This window comes from Mauremys reevesii, linkage group 4, assembly GCF_016161935.1.
Source record: "Mauremys reevesii isolate NIE-2019 linkage group 4, ASM1616193v1, whole genome shotgun sequence".
NCBI lineage: Eukaryota > Metazoa > Chordata > Testudines > Geoemydidae > Mauremys > Mauremys reevesii.
The window spans coordinates 85,202,789-85,220,142 of record NC_052626.1 but is presented as its reverse complement, the minus strand read 5'-3'; the positions used below and the strand labels follow the sequence as shown (position 1 = coordinate 85,220,142).

The 17,354-nt window shown below is 39.8% G+C and overlaps 1 protein-coding gene across 4 annotated transcripts in view; it reads right to left on the bottom strand.

Annotated features, from left to right (window-relative positions):
• Positions 1-4,063: 4,063 nt before the first annotated feature.
• Positions 4,064-17,354, bottom strand: part of HTATIP2 (HIV-1 Tat interactive protein 2) — a 96,996-nt gene continuing 83,705 nt past the window's right edge. For 2 of the 4 annotated variants that reach the window (XM_039533550.1, XM_039533549.1), the window contains exons 4-6: positions 14,030-14,167; positions 6,355-6,416; positions 4,064-6,275 (exon numbers count right to left, since the gene is read on the bottom strand). In XM_039533550.1, the coding sequence (XP_039389484.1) occupies positions 6,047-6,275; positions 6,355-6,416; positions 14,030-14,167 (429 nt within the window). In that variant the 3' untranslated portion in view covers positions 4,064-6,046. Of the gene's footprint in view, positions 6,276-6,354; positions 6,417-8,038; positions 8,102-8,700; positions 8,751-14,029; positions 14,168-17,354 lie in introns of those variants that run through there. The other 2 variants (XR_005597372.1, XR_005597373.1) reach the window with 2 other exon arrangements.

Genomic DNA, 17,354 nt, shown 5'->3' with positions numbered 1-17,354 from the left:
TGAGAGACTTTTTGTTACCCCCTGCATCCAGTGTGAGGGATTCTTGCCTGGGCCTGGCTGGGTTTCAACTCCCTAACGCTCCCAACCTTTCAGCCACTCAAGCACGCTCCTCTGGGCTATGTGAGCCCTCTCTTCATCTTGCAGATTAACAATAGGTGCACCCCAATCTCAAATCCCATAGACATGTCTCCCTATAATATCCAGCCTGATACTGGCTACTCACAGCAATCCCAGATCCTCTGCCCACAAAGGTGCAATTTACCCCAGTTTACTGGATTTACCTTAATCACCGCTCCACTGTGAACCACACAGCACTTGTGAGCACTTATAATAAAACAAAAGTTTTATTTAAGAAAGGGTAAAGATTTAACTAGAAATGAGAGAAAGTGATGGAAGCAAACGGTTCCCATACAAAACAAAATCATAAAACACAAACATAATAAAATAGGGGTCCCCGCCACACACACCAAGGTCAGTCTGCAGCTTAGCTGCCTGGTTTCACAGGAACCAGGATTCAGTTTTTCATGAGAACATCCCTGCTCCCCAAGATGTCTCCTCAGTTAAAGAATCCAGAGTGCCTTTTCCCACTCTGTGTTATGCTTAAATCATCAGAGTGAGGCTCTGTCTGTTGTAATGTTCCTTTTTTTACCTTCAAGTGATTTTGATTGTTTGTAGTGGGCTCTGATGGTTTTCCATTAAAAGTTTTGGGATGGAGCAAGGCTAGACAATTTAGTCTTGATTACATCACTTGTTAAGCAGCATGGGGTGATAACTCCCTTCTGTTCAAATGCGCTATCACAGACATAATATCCAGTGGTGATTAACTTTTATTCCAAGTCCATAAACCATGCTTTCAATATAAACACATTATTCCTTACCTATTACCTGTGCATACATCTTGCAATGATTATGAATCTTTTCTATAGATATCTCATGTTACTCTTTATGGCTAAATATTCTGCAAGACGTGTTTGGTACAGTGAGTTTGTCTGGTCAGACATCAGAATTGTTTCCAAAGAACAGGCAGAGACCACCTGTACCTGCTATTAATGTGGGGGGTGGAGAGACAATTTAAAGGTTCAGCTGTCCCTGGAACAGTTCAAGTCACACACACCCCTCAGGTAGGACCCCTCTTACCCTCAGTTTCCCCTCCTGGAAACCAGAGCCCCTCCCTGCAGCTCCCAGCTGTTGCTCCTGCCTCTCCACCTGTGGCACAGCTTGGACCTCACTGGCTCTGACAGCTGCAAAGCAGGGAGAGGGGACAGTCACACCATGTGACAGAGCAGGGCTGGCAAACCCTGGCAGACATATGGGGGGGATATGTGACCCCCACATGCACCCTCCTACATGTCACCTTTGAACAGGGAGACCCTCTGCCAAGGAGCCTTAATGCTGCCCCACTAAGCTAAACAACCCTCAGAGCTTCTCCCCAGGCCTGGGAGAAGGAGGTGAAGAGCCCCTGGAGCTGCAGAGATGCACTGAGGGGCATAGGTACCAACTCCATGGTGCTTGAGCACCCACAGAAAAAAAATTGCAGCTGCTTAACACCCACCAGCAGCCAAGCTCCCCTCTCCCCCCACCCCCAGTGCCTTCTGCCTGCCAGTAGCTCTGCTAACCAACTCTTCCTCCCTCCCACTGTCTTCTGCACTCTGCAGTGAAGATGATTGCAGCAGGTGGGAGGGAGGGGGAGAAGCAGGGATGGGGCAAAAAGAGGCAGGATAAGGGCAGAGCTGGGGCAGAAGAGGCAGGGTGGGGGTGGGGCATTGGGGGGGGAAGGAGTAGAGTGGAGGCAGGGCCTGGGGCTGAGCATGGGTTGAGCACCCCCCAGCACAACTAGAAGCTAGCACCTGTGCTGAGGGTGAAGGAGCAGATATGGGGCTAGGAGGTTGTATAATTCATGGACTGGGGACAGCAGATCTGGAGCTGGGGGGGCAAATAATTAACATGGGGGGGTTCAGGAAAAGGGGAAGCTGCACACTATCATGCAGCATTTTATACAGCTCTTTATAATTCGATCTCAGGGAGAGCTCCTGAAGCTGGGGCCAAAAATTCCCTTACTTTGTAGATCTGGGAGTGTTAGCAACACTATATTCATTCTCTCGCTCACACATGCACATCAGGAGTCCAAAAATCAGAAGACATTAGAAAACATCACATCTTTTGAATTAAATCTCATTATTTGAGGAGGGGAGGTGACTTATGTTTTTTTGAGCTTTTGCGGGTGGCAATACTATTTACTTTAAAAACACAACACAAACTGTACAACTCATGCTATTACTAAATGTTTTCATCTGTGTGTTTACCAAAGCTTATGTTTCTACCTTGTGCGGAATGAGAGGAAAAACTAAGTACACTATAAGAGCCAAACCTGCAATAGCAAAATTTGTCTAAGAAAAATAATACATATCCTAATTTAGGACCAGATTCCATTTAAAACAAAACAAAAAATCAAGAAAGGGAGAGTGCATGTCACATTTTCTAAAATTAAAAATATGCAGCATCTGCTATTTTTAGAAACACTTTAAATATATTTTAAACAAATATTTGATAAGCAGAAAACATGTTTAGGCACAGGACTTGAGTACTAATTATTAAACAATACAATTTAATTCATACTGATTTTACAATACGCAGTGTCTGTTATTAGGTATCATAAAACATTACTTTACATAGCCTCTTTTTAAGACTTGGAGTCAGCAGTAACAAAAATATTAATAGAATCAAGAATATTTACTACTCTGTAATATACATCAGTGGCCACACAGTTCTTTGCCTTTTTGTTGCACACCATTATTTTTTACAGTAGTACAAGGCAAGTGGTGTAAGGGACAGGTACCTGTAAACATATGACTAGGAAATAAATGCAAAAAATAAAATATATGCAGGAGACTAAGAATCATAAGTGATTGCTAAAATTGCCATTATCTATTAACATCTTGTTTGGTATTGCCATTTTAGCTACTCTGATTGACTGCTCTGCCCAGCTGTAGATTTTTCTTGATTCCAGATAACTCTTCTCTGGCCTCCTTGACATCTGCAGTGCCCCCTCTCAAGTCCATACAAACTGTACTCAAACACTGATATATACACATGTACACAGTGCTTTGCAATCAATCCTTTCCTCCATTGACTGTATATATCACATGCGTATATGTGGATTGTAAACTGCTTGGGACACAAATTGCATCTTACTATATGTTTGAAAAGCATTGTGTAAATTTATGGCATCAAATACATATGTATGTATAACTGTGACAGAGAAAGAGGGAGATAAAGGACCAAGTCCTCAGCTGATGTAAATCCGTATAGCATCATTGAAGTCAATGGAACTACTCTTGTTTACACAAGTTGAGGGTCTATAATTATGTTATAATTATTACTACTTATCTTATTGCTAAGAATTTAGAATAATAAAATCAGGGACTTAACATAGTGCTAATTACCAGTTTTGGATTTAAATTATTTCTTAAAGGAAATTAAACCAAAATGATTCACCCTTTCTTATCAAAGATGAGTGTCATTGTGACTAGTTAAGAAGAAATTAAATATCTAAAAAGGCAGAAAAATCAACTGTTTCAAAGTTTGGCACCAGCTTTTTACTATTTATTGTAATAAAGATCCTTAATTTTCATTCAAAAGGTACAATAGCTTTCAAAATTTTAATTTGCAATGTGAAATAAATATGAATATAAAGTGTGAGGGCCACCATCAAGGAAGATTGGCCATTGGTCTGACCTGCTATGACACAGCCTATCAAGTCTACTATTCTGATTCTGACTGAAACTCATTCCATCTCCCAGTGAAGCTAACTTTTCATTGACTTGAATGGGAATTGGTTCAAGCTCCAATTGTGCAATGAAGCACACAGAGAAGAGGTGGAGGAACTGGACTCTTTCCTGCCCCTGCAGTGATCAGTTTATGCTCTCAAGCACCGGAGTTGATTGCGCCATTTAAATTTGTATGGTTACAAATATTAATATGGTCCATGAAATTATCTAGCCTCCCCTTTAAATCCAGCTACTCTATTTGACTGTGACACCTCCTATTTGCAACAGTAAGCACATGCTGTGCAGCCTTATGGCACTGGTAATTTCAGCTAAGCACTGTAACCTGGTTAACAAACTGGCACAGCTCCAGAGGGATGCATACTGATTTTTTGGTGTGACAAACAGAGTCAAACCCAACATAAAGTAATGCAGGTTTGGGCCTTTGGTTTTCATATAGAAAGATACTGTCATGTATTTCCTTTTAATCTCCTTTAATTCTTATGTAACTGGAGTAGTTGTAGTACCCTCTGAGAAGGTCAAGGCACATTCCTTTCTGCTAAGTCCTGCTTTCCCCTATTTGCATTCCACTGACAAACATGGTTTCTCTTCTCTGCAACTCCCATCTTCATGCATCATGTTTGTTTCAGAAACAATTCATTTGAGGCAACAGTAATCACCCAGCATCTTTGCTATCAGCATAATTATAGATGTCAAGTGCCCTTTGGACAGTGCTTATTAGTTATTTACCACTGTACAACCACCAGAGGGAACACCAGCATTACTTTTTGTGATTCAAGTATTTGGGCTATTGGCCCAAATTCTAATTATTAGCACAGTGGGACCAAGTCAGATACTGATTTCAGTTACAGCACAGTAAATTCAGAGTAACTCCACTAGCGTAATTCTAGATCTACAGGGGTGTAACTGAGAACAGAATCTGGCCCAGGGAAGTTTAGTGTCTGCTCCAAAACCTGGCTCGCTTCTCCTCTTTCCTACTCCTATTTTAAGCAAAGAAGGGGCTCAAATACAATAGCAGTGACTAAGAACAGTTTATACATGGATAGATTAGATTTAAAAAAGTGTTTAGATCCAGATTAGATTCTGAGTAGGCTTTTGATTCAAATTACTCAGCTCCAGAATCACAGAAGTCACTCTAAACGTCTACTACCTTGGGCTAAAAATCACCTGTGAAGAAGTCAAAGCATTTTGCGACATTGAAACCAGAACATTGGCCTCTTAAATTTTACATCTGACCCAGTACCAAAACCACATGTTTTAATGTGGAAATTTAATTTAACATAAAAAACAACCCCAGTGAAGTTTGAAGGGGGTAGATTATTTTATAAGGTCTCCTTTGGCCCCATCTCTGATTATAAAAATTGAGGTACATCAAATTAGTGACTCTCCAAACATTGTTTATCAAAAAAACATTGTTACTGATAAAGATTTTTTTTCTCTAGAGTTTCTCCTATATAATGAGGATAAGGAATTCTTAAGACTAGGAAACAGTATGAACCCTTTGCAAACAGATATATATTTTCTTGTTAATCAATCTACACAAGAATCCTTTGCAAGTCATATGGTTCCAACTTTATGCAGCAAGGCTTAGTTGCAATAAACGGAAATGACTTAAAATCATTAGATAAATTATTTTTCCCTCTACACTTAGTCAATAACATAATCACAGGCACAAATTCGACAGCAACCATTCTCCAAGCCGTCCCTGGCTGACAGCAGCAAAACTAGTAACAGCAGCTTCTTTGTGTTATACTGAAATTCTCTCCCAGTGAAGGGGCAAAGGGTCACTGATTGCATAGTCTTTGCTCCATTGCACACCCTTTGCTAATGTTCAGTTCTGAGAATAACTGACTGAATGTGCCACATAGTCTTGTAACTGAAACCTCTTTTTCTTATTACATATATTAAAATACTATTTAATAAGTGCAAGGCACCTGTTCATTTGGATCGATGCATGTAATAGGCTGGATGAAAATCATACTAAAAAATTCTGCAGGAAAAGTATCATTTTCATTCAATACATCTTGAAAAAACAACTCATATCATTGTTACAATCTCATAATCCTTATAAAAGGATTTTCATGGTACAGCACGATTTACAATGTAATGGATTACTATTTCATAATCCTGGGGCAGCAGGAAGAAACCACAGATGTTTAACAAAATTTTACTGCATTGCAAGCTTTTTCCACATCCTGAAATAGGAATTGGTGATGCTGTTAGGGAGGGGCAGAAGTGCACAATATCTGATATCACACCATTTAGCTGGTCTTTGTTTCATCTTGGTTTCCAATCATGTGGATATCCTTGTTCTCTAACAGCTCCACCTTCTTGTCACTCGGGCTTACTGCATTGTTCACCATAGCTCTTGCTAACGTTGAAATGGGCACAGAAAGTGCAGTAACAGACATCACATGAGAGAGGCAACCCAGAATTTTTCTAGCACACCATTCTAATGGACGTGACTCTTCTCGGTCACATAAAATCAATCTTAAAAAAAGAGAGAGAGGGATTAAGAAGAGGTAACAAATAGCAAACAGTTTCCAACCATGCTTCAACAATCACTTACGCAGGTTTAAATATAGTGCAGCGATCAAAGTTAAGTTCTTCAATTTTAACTTCTGCTTCACCCTTAAAAAAACAAAATCCATTACATGTTTAAACAAGGACCCCAAAATTACTGCTCATCATTCTAGCATACTTAAAGTATTGTCAATACAATCCTGACAAAAGATTCAACCTTGAGAGCAAAAGGCTTTAGGACTGTGTATTATACGCCATAGATTACTACTATGGATCTGCTTTTTTATCTTCTAACAATTACAAAAAAAACCCACCAAACCAGCTGTATCTACAAATTGTACATGCAGTTAGTCTATAGCAAAATATATTACTGTTAGCCATTCTCTCTTTCCCCTTACCCAACTATTTTCACCCTCTACTGCTACCCTTACTTCTGTGCTGCTGCTGGCAGTGGCACTGCCTTCAGAGCTGGGCAGCTGCTGACTGAGTGCCCAGCTCTGAAGCCAGCAGTGCAGAAGTAAGGGTGGCAATGCCATACTATACAATCCTTACTTCTGCGCTGCTGCTGGTGGCGGCTCTGCCTTCAGAACGGGGCTTCTGGCGTGCAGCTGCTGCTCTTAGCTGCCCAGCTCTGAAGGCAGAACCACCACCTGCAGCAGCACAGAAGTAAGGGTAGCAGTATCGCAAACCCCGCATCCACTCACACCCACAGAGTAACCTTGCAACCCCCCACAACTCTTTTTTGGGGTCAAGACCCCTACAGTTACAACACTATGACATTTCAGATTTAAGTAGCTGAAATCATGACATTTATGATTTTTAAAAGCCTATGCCCATGAAATTGACCAAAATGGCCCTACCCATAAGATATGTTTTCCAATCCTTTATCATTCTTGCAGCTGTTCTCTGAATGCTCTCTATTTTATCAACATCCTTCTTGAATTCGTGATACCAGAACTGGACACAGCATTCCAGTAGCAGTCACACCAGTACCAAATATAGAGATTATATAACCTGTCTACTCCAAATCAATATTCCTATGTTTAGACAGCCAAAGATTGCATTAGCACTTTTCGCCACAGCATCACACTGGGAGGGCATGTTTAACTGATTATCCATCATGATCCCAAAATCTTAAGAGTCATTGCTTCTCCAGATAGAGTCCCCCATCCTCTAAGTATGGCCTGTAGTCATTGTTCCTATAGGTATGACTTTACAATTATCCATATTGAAATGTGCATTGTTTGCTTGCACCCAGTTTACCAAGCAATCCAGGTAGCTCTAAATCAGTGAACTCCCCCAACCTTTGTGTTATCTGCTCTCTTTGTCAGTAATGATTTCCTTTTTTATTTTCTTCCAAGTTATTGATAAAAATGTTAAAGAGCATAGGGTTAAGATCCAATCCGTAAGGCACCCCACTACAATTACATTTTAAGACCATTTTGATTTTGTATCATTCTTGTTCTTAATCAAAATATTGTGTGACACTATGTCAAATGCCAGCAGAACAGGAGTACAATATGTTAACACTATTACCTTTATCAACCAAATTTGTAATCCTATAAAAAAAATCAAGTTTGTTTGATGACTATTTTCATAAAGCTATGTTGATTGGTATTAATTATATTACTCTCCTTTAATGCCTCATCAATCAAGTCCTGTTTTTGCCATTCCCTTAATCTGCCTGGAAATGATGGCAGGCTGCAAGCCTATAGTTACATCCTGCTTACCTTGTTGTGATGGGGAGATGCTCTCTCCTGATTCTCTGATGCCCCAGGAACTGATCAGACCCACTTAATAAAAAAAATAATGTATTGAGATATACTTATCTCATAGAACTGGAAGGGACCCTGAGAGGTCATTTAGTCTAGCCCCCTGCCTTTGCTAGCAGGACTAAGTACTGATTTTGCTGCAGATCCCTTAGTGGCCCCCTCAAGGATTAAACTCACAACACTGGGTTTAGCAGGCCAGTGCTCAAACCACTAAGCTATCCCTCTCCCTTTCACCTTGTGTGCAGGCTGTATTTTATTCTAAACCCAAACACTAACTCAGTACAGTGCAATATCACCATTTTAACCTTTACCTCTTTGAACACTTCTTTGCTAGGGCCCTTAGGCCGTGGCTACACTGGCACTTTACAGTGCTGCAACTTTCTCACTCAGGGGGGTGAAAAACACCCCCCTGAGCACAGCAAGTTACAGCACTGTAAAGCACCAGTGTAAACAGTGCCGCTCTCCCAGCGCTGTAAGCTAATCCCCACGGGGAGGTGGAGTACATGCAGTGCTGGGAGAGCTCTCTCCCAGCGCTGGCGCCGCAACCACACTTGCACTTCAAAGCGCTGCCATGGGAGTGCTCCCGCAGCAGCGCTGTACAACTGCAAGTATAGCCATACCCTCACTCTCTGTTGGAAGCTCCTTCATTCCGGACTCAGCTAGCCCTGTCCTCCCACATAACACTTCCTTCCTATCTTTTTATCAGGTTGTTCATCTAAGGGCTAATTAGTTCCTTACCTCCTCAGCCTCACCTTCTGATTAGCTAATTATCCAATCAGCTGTTACTGGCAGAACTGAGGCTACAGTGATCGAGTGCTGACCCACCTTGTCAGATTTCAGCACTCTGTCACACCTGTTTAAATATTAATGTAACATTAGCTTTCTTCTAGTCCTCTGGAACTTCTCTAGTGTTCCAAGACTTACTGAAAATTAACATTAATGTTAAAGAAAGCTCCTCGGCCAGCTTTTTAAAGTTTTTGGATGCAAGTTATCTGGACGTCCTGATTTTAAAATACCTGCAGCTATTTTCGGTAGCTGCTGTTTAACATTCACCTGAGTTATTGTTAGAATGGAAAGTAGTTGATCATCATCATATAATATGAATAAATCATCTGGCTTTTTCTTAAAGAAGAATAAAAGTATTTATTCAGCACTTGTGCCTTTTCTGCATTTTTAACAACAATTCTACCATTTCCAGCTAGTAATAGACAAATACTATTGGTAAGATTTCCTTTGTTCCTAGTGTCAAGTATCAGAGCGGTAGCCATGTTAGTCTGGTTCTGTAGAAGCAGCAAAGAATCCTGTGGCACCTTATAGACTAACAGATGTTTTGCAGCATGAGCTTTCGTGGGTGAATACCCACTTCTTCGGATGCAAGTAGTGGAAATTTCCAGGGGCAGGTATATATAAGCAAGCAAGAAGCAAGCTAGAGATAACGAGGTTAGATCAATCAGGGAGGATGAGGTTTTTAGAAGAGTCCTTTTTTCCTTAACTCTGCTGGCCAGAGATTTCTCCTTGTGTCCTTTTGTTTCCCTTATCAAATTTCTAACATTCTTAACTTCTAATTTATATTCACTGCGATTAACTTCCCCCTTTTCTATTTGTTTTTATATAAGTATATAGAGACTTTGCAGAATTTGACTTTTTTTTAATTTTGATGGGTAATTTCAAGATTTATTCTGAAGCTTTTTTAAAAAAAAATTAAAATTTTCACATTGTGCAAAATTATGTGTTTTAAGCATTTATTCCCTATTTTTATTTATTTAAATTTTCACAGTTGCAGGAAATTATGGGGGCATGTTAGGTAATAATTAAAGGACACTGGACACAGATTCAAAATGGTAAAGCTTTATAACCACTAAAAGAGAAACTGCAAATATTATGTCAAAATTTTAGCCTTAAATCAAACTCTAATAAAGTTCTCAAGAAGCATTTTTCTTACTTTGCTTATCTGTAATTTTCTATTATTCATGGAAATATTTTTTCATTGTTGTGTGTGTTGATGTTTATCATCATTTACCAATAAAAATCTAACCTTTCCCAGCCATATATTATAACTTCTTTCACTTCCCCTCTAAGTCAGGCTGGTCTTTTGTTTGTTGTTTTGAGCCAAATCAGCTGAGAGAGAATTTAAACAGGAAAATGTGAATGATAATTGGGAATGGTATAAGAATATTTTACTAGATGCCCAAAAAGCCACAATCCAAAAAGACTACAGTGGTTTAAAAAATACTTTCAACTGATTTGGCTCATAATTGCTTTCAACTTTCTGAAATTGGCCCTTTTAAAACAGTAAGTGTGTGTGTATGTGTATATATATATATATACACACACACACACACACACACACACACATATATATATATATATATAAAACTTGTTTAGAATCTGTTCTGTTTGCATAAAATAAATGTAATCAAATTGCAATCACATAATTAACCTGTGGAGCTCATTGCTACAACATACAGTTGAAAAGTAAGAATTTAGTAAGATTCAAGAAAGGATTAGACATTTCTATGAAATATTAGAACATCCACAACTACGTTATACTGGATAAAAGTGTATAAGCCAGCCACTAATAGACATAAGTTAGTAAGAATTTCTCCACTGGTCAAGTTACTCCATAATTGTCTATTAAGGGATTTCTTTCATCTAGTACTGGCTAGTGCTGGAGATGAGATACTGTATTAGATGGGTTGATTGTTAGATTGTTCTATGGCAGTTCCTATATTCTTATGCCTGAGCGCCTCTTTGGGAAAGCTTGGGGAGGGACCTATCAACAGTTTTCAGTCTCTGAAGATCTGAGTTACATAACATTTTTCATTCAGAGATCTCCAAGTACCCCACAAAGATGAGCAACTATAACTGTGCCCATTTTACAGACTAAAGAACAGAGAGGCTAACTGATGTGCCAAGGTAATACAGGTAATCAATGATGGAGCTGGGAGTTACACCCAGATCTCCTGACTCCCACTCCTGTACCATAGAGGTATAAACCATGGTTGTTATAAAAAAGACCAAACAAAATTATCTCCCTTTTTGTTAACACTTGTGAGAAGGGAGAGTAAGATTTCTATAACTTTTTGGAAGAAGAATGTGGTAGATTGGAATTAATATGTCAATCATTCATATTTTACATATTTAATTAGTAGAAAAAATTATAAAAATTTTATGAGCCCTGTCTCTGTAACCTCAGATATAAGGCAGACAATAACCTGTTTTCAAGGTTAGCACATTCATTCAGGGACAGAAAAAATCTTCTCCTGATAACAATCATCCGTCATTATTTGTATACACTTTAGGCAGACTAACTTTTAAAAGCAACATGGGAAAAACAAAGCGAGTGATTTTGGGAAAAAAAATTCAGTGGACATGAGACAGACAGTAATACCCAGTGTGCAGAAATACTTGGTACACCACTTTGAGCAGGTGCATTTGACCAGGACATGGGTGGTCAGAACAGGAGTCAATCGGCAGGAATTGGAGCCAAGGGTCAGAGCTGAAGTCAGGCAAGTCTGGGAACAAACAGAAGCTACCACAGCCATGAGCAGATGCTTGTAGCAGCCACTGAATTGCGGCTAGGCTTAAGAGCCGGTCAGCTGATCATCCTTCCAGCTGATCAGGTGGCAAAGCCAGTCAGGCCACCTACTGCAGACACACTTGTTAGGTAGCCCAGAAACTGGCTCTGCTCTGGTTCTTGACAGGGTGATGTGATGATAAGGACAAAAACCTCAAAGAAACTGAAAATTACAACAGGGTTGTGAGGGTGGAGAGATTATCTGAAGGAGAGAGGCTTCTTGCTCACAGGTTGCTCAGGCGGAGGGAATGGGGACATTAACACTAAAGGATGCATTTTTCATAAATGCAAGATGTTGCTCGTTGTAATTATGCTTATGTCATTAAACTCTTACTGAGTATAAGACCAGATATCATCTGTAGACCATTTTTATCACTTTAATAAGTTTTAATAAAAAGCAAGATAGAAAATCTTAAGTCTTTAGGCTTTGTCTGCACTGGGGATTTGCCCCAGTTACAGCCCTTGGTGACCAGCACTAGGTCAAACCTAATTGCGCCAGTGGAACTTAGCTCAGTTTCAAGCAGGGGTTAGCACCACTGGTGCAAATAGCAACGTTGCCTGCCTACACAAGAGGTTTGACATAGTGCAGTTACAACAATGGCTGTAACTGGGACAAATCCCCAGTGTAGACAGGGCTGTAGATTGTTTAGAGGTCAAAATCACTGTGGCACTCAGGTACACTTTGAAGGGAAGATAGATTTCTGACTTCTTCTGAGAGAACTATCCTGGAGCAATGGAATGAGGCAACCCCTAAAAAATACCATCCATATACTGGCTGCAGTGACTACGCACTTAGGAATAGCTGGATGACCTCAGGTGACTTGCACCATTACTCTACCACACAACTGAGTTCCAACTCACTTCAAACTGAAGTAGCTGTAAGTGATAGCATTCAAAACATATCTGGTGGTAACTGACCTATAGGAATTAGTTCCAAAGTTAATATTCTTAACCTCTTCAAAGCAAAGTCAGCTCAAACCACTAGTAAGCATGCTAGAGAACAATCCAGCATTGGTGAGGGGGATGAATAAGTAACCTAATTAGGGTGACCAGACAGCAAGTGTGAAAAAGCAGGACAGAAGGTGGTGGGGTAATAGGAGCCCATATAAAAAAAAGCCCCAAATATCGGGACTGTCCCTATAAAATCGGGACATCTGGTCACCCTAAACCTAATAGGACTTTCCATCTGTACGATGTATGATTATGGTAAATATATTTTGATTCAAGGAACTGTTCTGGAGATATATGGTTATTAAGACACTCAGGAAAACAAGAGGCATGAAGAATCTCTCTCTCCTCTCTGAAATCCTGGGCGTTTTGAAGTCAGCGGAAGTTCTCCCATTGATGTCAATAAGACGAATATTTAATCTTCTGTGTTTATCTTAGGCCTTGTCTTCACACACACAAAAAGTTCTTAACTTGCGTTAGCTAACTGGAATTAATTAACTCAAGGTAAAATCTGAGTGCCAACAAGGCACTTTGCAGTTTTTACATGAGTTAGCAGGTTGAACCTCAGATAAAACAGATAGGGCCAGATTTTCAAGGGAGCTGAGCACCCACTGCTGGGGCCTGACTTTCTTTTTGAAAAGCTGACCATAAATGTCAGAATCGGATCTGGTGGGCACTAAGCACTTTGGAAAGTGTGGACCTTATTTAGGTACATAAATGAGAGCTGAGGTGTTTTAAAAATCTGATCCAAATTGTGGGTGTTGAGCACTTGAAAATGTGGCCCCACTGGGCCAATTCCATCCTCTGTTACACAGGTGTAACTCCTCTGGAAGGCAGTGGGAATTTTATTCACATAAGAGGACAGAACTGAATCCTGAGAAGCTCTAGACAGCAACAATGTAGCTAAATTGTAAAGAATCATAGAAATTAGAAATGAAAAAGAACTTAGGCCAAATGTTCAAAGATATTAAGGTACCTAACCAGGTTCGGCACCTAGTGTGGATTACAAAGGTTTTTAGGCACCTGACTGACATTGATTTCAATGGGAGTTAGGTGCATAGATACCTTTGTGACTTCCATCCCTAGTGGGATTTTCAGAAGCACCTATCCGCAACTTAAGGCATCTAAATACCTTGAAAAGCTGGCCCTTTATATCTAGTCCATCCATCTGCCAGTGCAGGATTATCTCTGATAGTACATTTTTAGTGTTTTTTTTTTTCCAATCTAGTTTTAAATTTCTCAATCATTGGAGCTGTCTAAGAATCTTCTCCAATTTTTCTTTGTTTAGTTTTACTCCTGGTTAACGTGTTGTCCCCCCACCCCCTTTGGATAACTGCTTAAACAATTCACTGGGAAATTTTGACTTTACACACTTAAACCATACATAAATTTCTCCAGATTATTATTACAAGATTTAGACCAACCTTGATTTTTAAAATAAAAAAAATGCTGTGCTTATCAGCTCCACTGCTAGATACCAAGAGGAAGTGTTTACAACCACCAGCTTTTGCCAACTCTGCTGACATGCAAACATAATCTCGATCAACGCGAACAAGTCCATCCTAGGATAAAAAGTTATTTGGATTAAAGCCAGGTCAGAAGAATCCACAGAAGAGGGAAAGCGTGTGGGGTGGGGGAAAGCAAAACTATAAGTGGGACCAAATTCAGTGACTCTCCGTTTTCTTCAAAATCTCTCTCATTTCTGAAACAAAGACTGAAGGGAAATTCCATGGCACTTCATTTTAGAAAATCATTTCATACTTAACTAAGCTAAGGGTGAGTAAATGGTTTCTAACCATTAGAAGAATTAGGTTCTGGAACATCCTCCCAACAGGTTAGGGGAAAGGGGGCAAACAACCTAGGTAGTTTTAAGATCGCTCTTAATACATTTATTATCAAGGGGTTGCCCACGATAGCAAGGGTCTGAATTTGATGACTCAGGTGCTCCCTTCCAGTCCTATTTAAATCAGTAATTCAAAGGTTGGTTGTTTTATCACTGCAGTTGAGCAGAATCTTTGTAAAGCACACTTTTGTAGACACTTTGTAAAGCACACTTCATTAACGGCCCAATCTTGAAAGATCTTGAATGCATCCTAAGAAATAAGGAATGCCCTAAATTCCTACTGAAGTAACACCATAGGATCTACTCCTGTAAGCACAGGTTGGTTCTATCTGTCCTCAATGTAGAATTTACAAGCACGTAGAAAACAAAAAGTAGCCAAATATTCAAGTTATTTAACTCATGGTTAAGTAAATTCCTAAATTTTATCTTTGTTTAATCAGAAGATTTTAAAAGCAGATAAACAAGGCATCTATAAGTCATTCACCATCTAGGAGAATAGAGAAACTTCCTCAGAAGGTTACATAGTAGCATTAGGATAGTTCTTAGATTTCTGGGTATGCTTTCAGAGTTGTCTTGTTTTGTAAATGTGACAAAACCTCAGCCCGTCAGACTAAATGGAGATTTTTGCCATATAAAACTAATAAAAAAATAGAAGCTTCCCTCAATAAAACTACAAATGCTCCTGATAAATATTAATTCTAACTTTTTTTTAAAGTGCTTGTTTGGGGTATTTTGAGTAGTAGGCGTCTGCGTTAAATCTCTCATTCTTTGTATCAGCTTCTTAAAAAAAAATTAGCCAATCAAAAGTCCCTAGACCGACGCTGTCTCTCTCAGTTAATCCAAGGCCAGTAAAGGGATAATTTGATTAAACTGAGACCCTAATTTATTTAGCTTTAGTTCTGGATCAACCTCTCCTTAATAGAGTGCTGTCGTCTCCAATTGTTTGATGAAAATTAAAGTGACATAAATACCATGGGACTTTTTCAATCTGATTAGTCAGCTAACTTGCATCAATACTACCCCAGCCATCAGACGCTGGCGTCCTTCCTTTCACTAGCCTTACTAACAACTGACAAGTTCTCCTTGAAGAACTGGCACCCACGCTGCCACTCAGACCCCCACACTTAACCCATCATCTCTCCTCAATGGGTCCTGTTTGACAAGGTGCCCACACGTTTTTTCCACTGCTGTTCCCTGGACAAAGCTAAATATTGTTTTATTAGCAATCAATAGCCTGTTAATCCCAAATGATTTCACAAATCCACTGAGCTCTCAAACTGATTATAAACATTCGTTTTTCTAAGCTGCTAAATTCAGATGGGTTTTCTCCTTTCCTCCCTCCACCTCCAACATGTGGCATTTTAGTTGAGAGCAAAACCTCAACAGCCAAAAATGCCTGTTGTCTTTAATGTTACATTTAACTGGCTATCAATTCTCAAAGACTTAAGATACACTTTAAATATGATCAGATCTTTGGCACAAAAAGCTCCATAGATTTAGGATCTCCATGAAGATTTCTACTGGATCCTCTACTTTCTAATCTTCCATTTAAAACCAAATGGTTGTAATAAAGTTTCTACGCCTTTTTTTTTTGCCTCCCCTGCTCCATACAATAACATAGTGCATTTTTGTTGAGTCTGCAGCCAGGCAGAATGGAACAGCCACAGCAAAAAAAAAAAAAAAAAAAAAAAAACCTTCTAGTTATAGTATATTAATGGCAACACAGTTAACTAACTGCTGAATGATGTACTCCATGTTCAACAATTGGAAAGCCTGGTACATTCTGACGGCCCATTTGTTTGTACATTGGGTCTTGAACATTTCTTCTTTGATGTCAGAAGAGGATGAGCCAGAGTGGCATTATGAACATAAATCTACTTGCTTCACCTTACCACAATGATGTTGATTAATAAGGGCATGTCTTCACTAGCAACGTTAAAGTGCTACTGTCCCAACGCTATAAAAAAAACCACCTCCACGAGGGGCACGGCTCCCAGCACTGGTGCACTGTCTACACTGGCACTTTACAGTGCTGAAACTTGCAGTGCTCAGGGGGAGTCGATGGGGAGCATCAGCAGTTGACCTACCTCAGTGAAGACACCGTGGTAAATAGATCCAAGTACATCAACTTCAGCTACGTTATTCACGAACCTGTCCCTTCCCCCACCCCAAGTGTAGTGTAGGCTTAAGTGTAGAACCTATTCTCTAAGGCCTGGTCTACACTTGGGGAGGGGGGAATCAATCTAAGTTATGCAACTTCAACTATGTGAATAATGTAGCTGAAGTCGACGTACTTAGACCACACTGCGGTGAGTCGACTGCTGCCGGGGCTCCCCCATCAACTCTACTTGCGCCTGTCATGGCAGTGAAGTACAGGAGTCGACGCGAGAGCACTCGGGGGTTGATTTATCATGTCTAGACTAGACACGATAAATTGACTCCTGCTGGATTGATCCCTGCCCACTAATCTGGCGGGTAGTGTAGACATACCCTAAGTCATCAGTTTTGGCAGAGGCTGTGCATATTGTGGATTCTGCATCACAAGTTACAAATGAAATATTACAAAGATAAAGTTTCAAATAGATGATTTTGTCAAGCTGAAATTTCAGCTCTGCAATTAGCCTCAGTTAACTTGACAGTATCCACTTGAAGTGTGATGTTTAAAAGGTCACCAAAGTAGATTCTTTAGTATCTCTTTTAAAGGAATCTTTTCCACATTCTATATTTCTTTTATACATTTAATTCCAGCCCTGCCCCTGACAGAAATTTCCGTACAAAAATCTACTTTACAAGACAAATATCACTCACAAGAGTGAAACAAAACATGGCCCCAGGTGGTAAAGCTTTGACCTAGAATCAGAACTAAATCCAAATTTTCCTAAATGTGGGGATTGGGGGAGGTTATT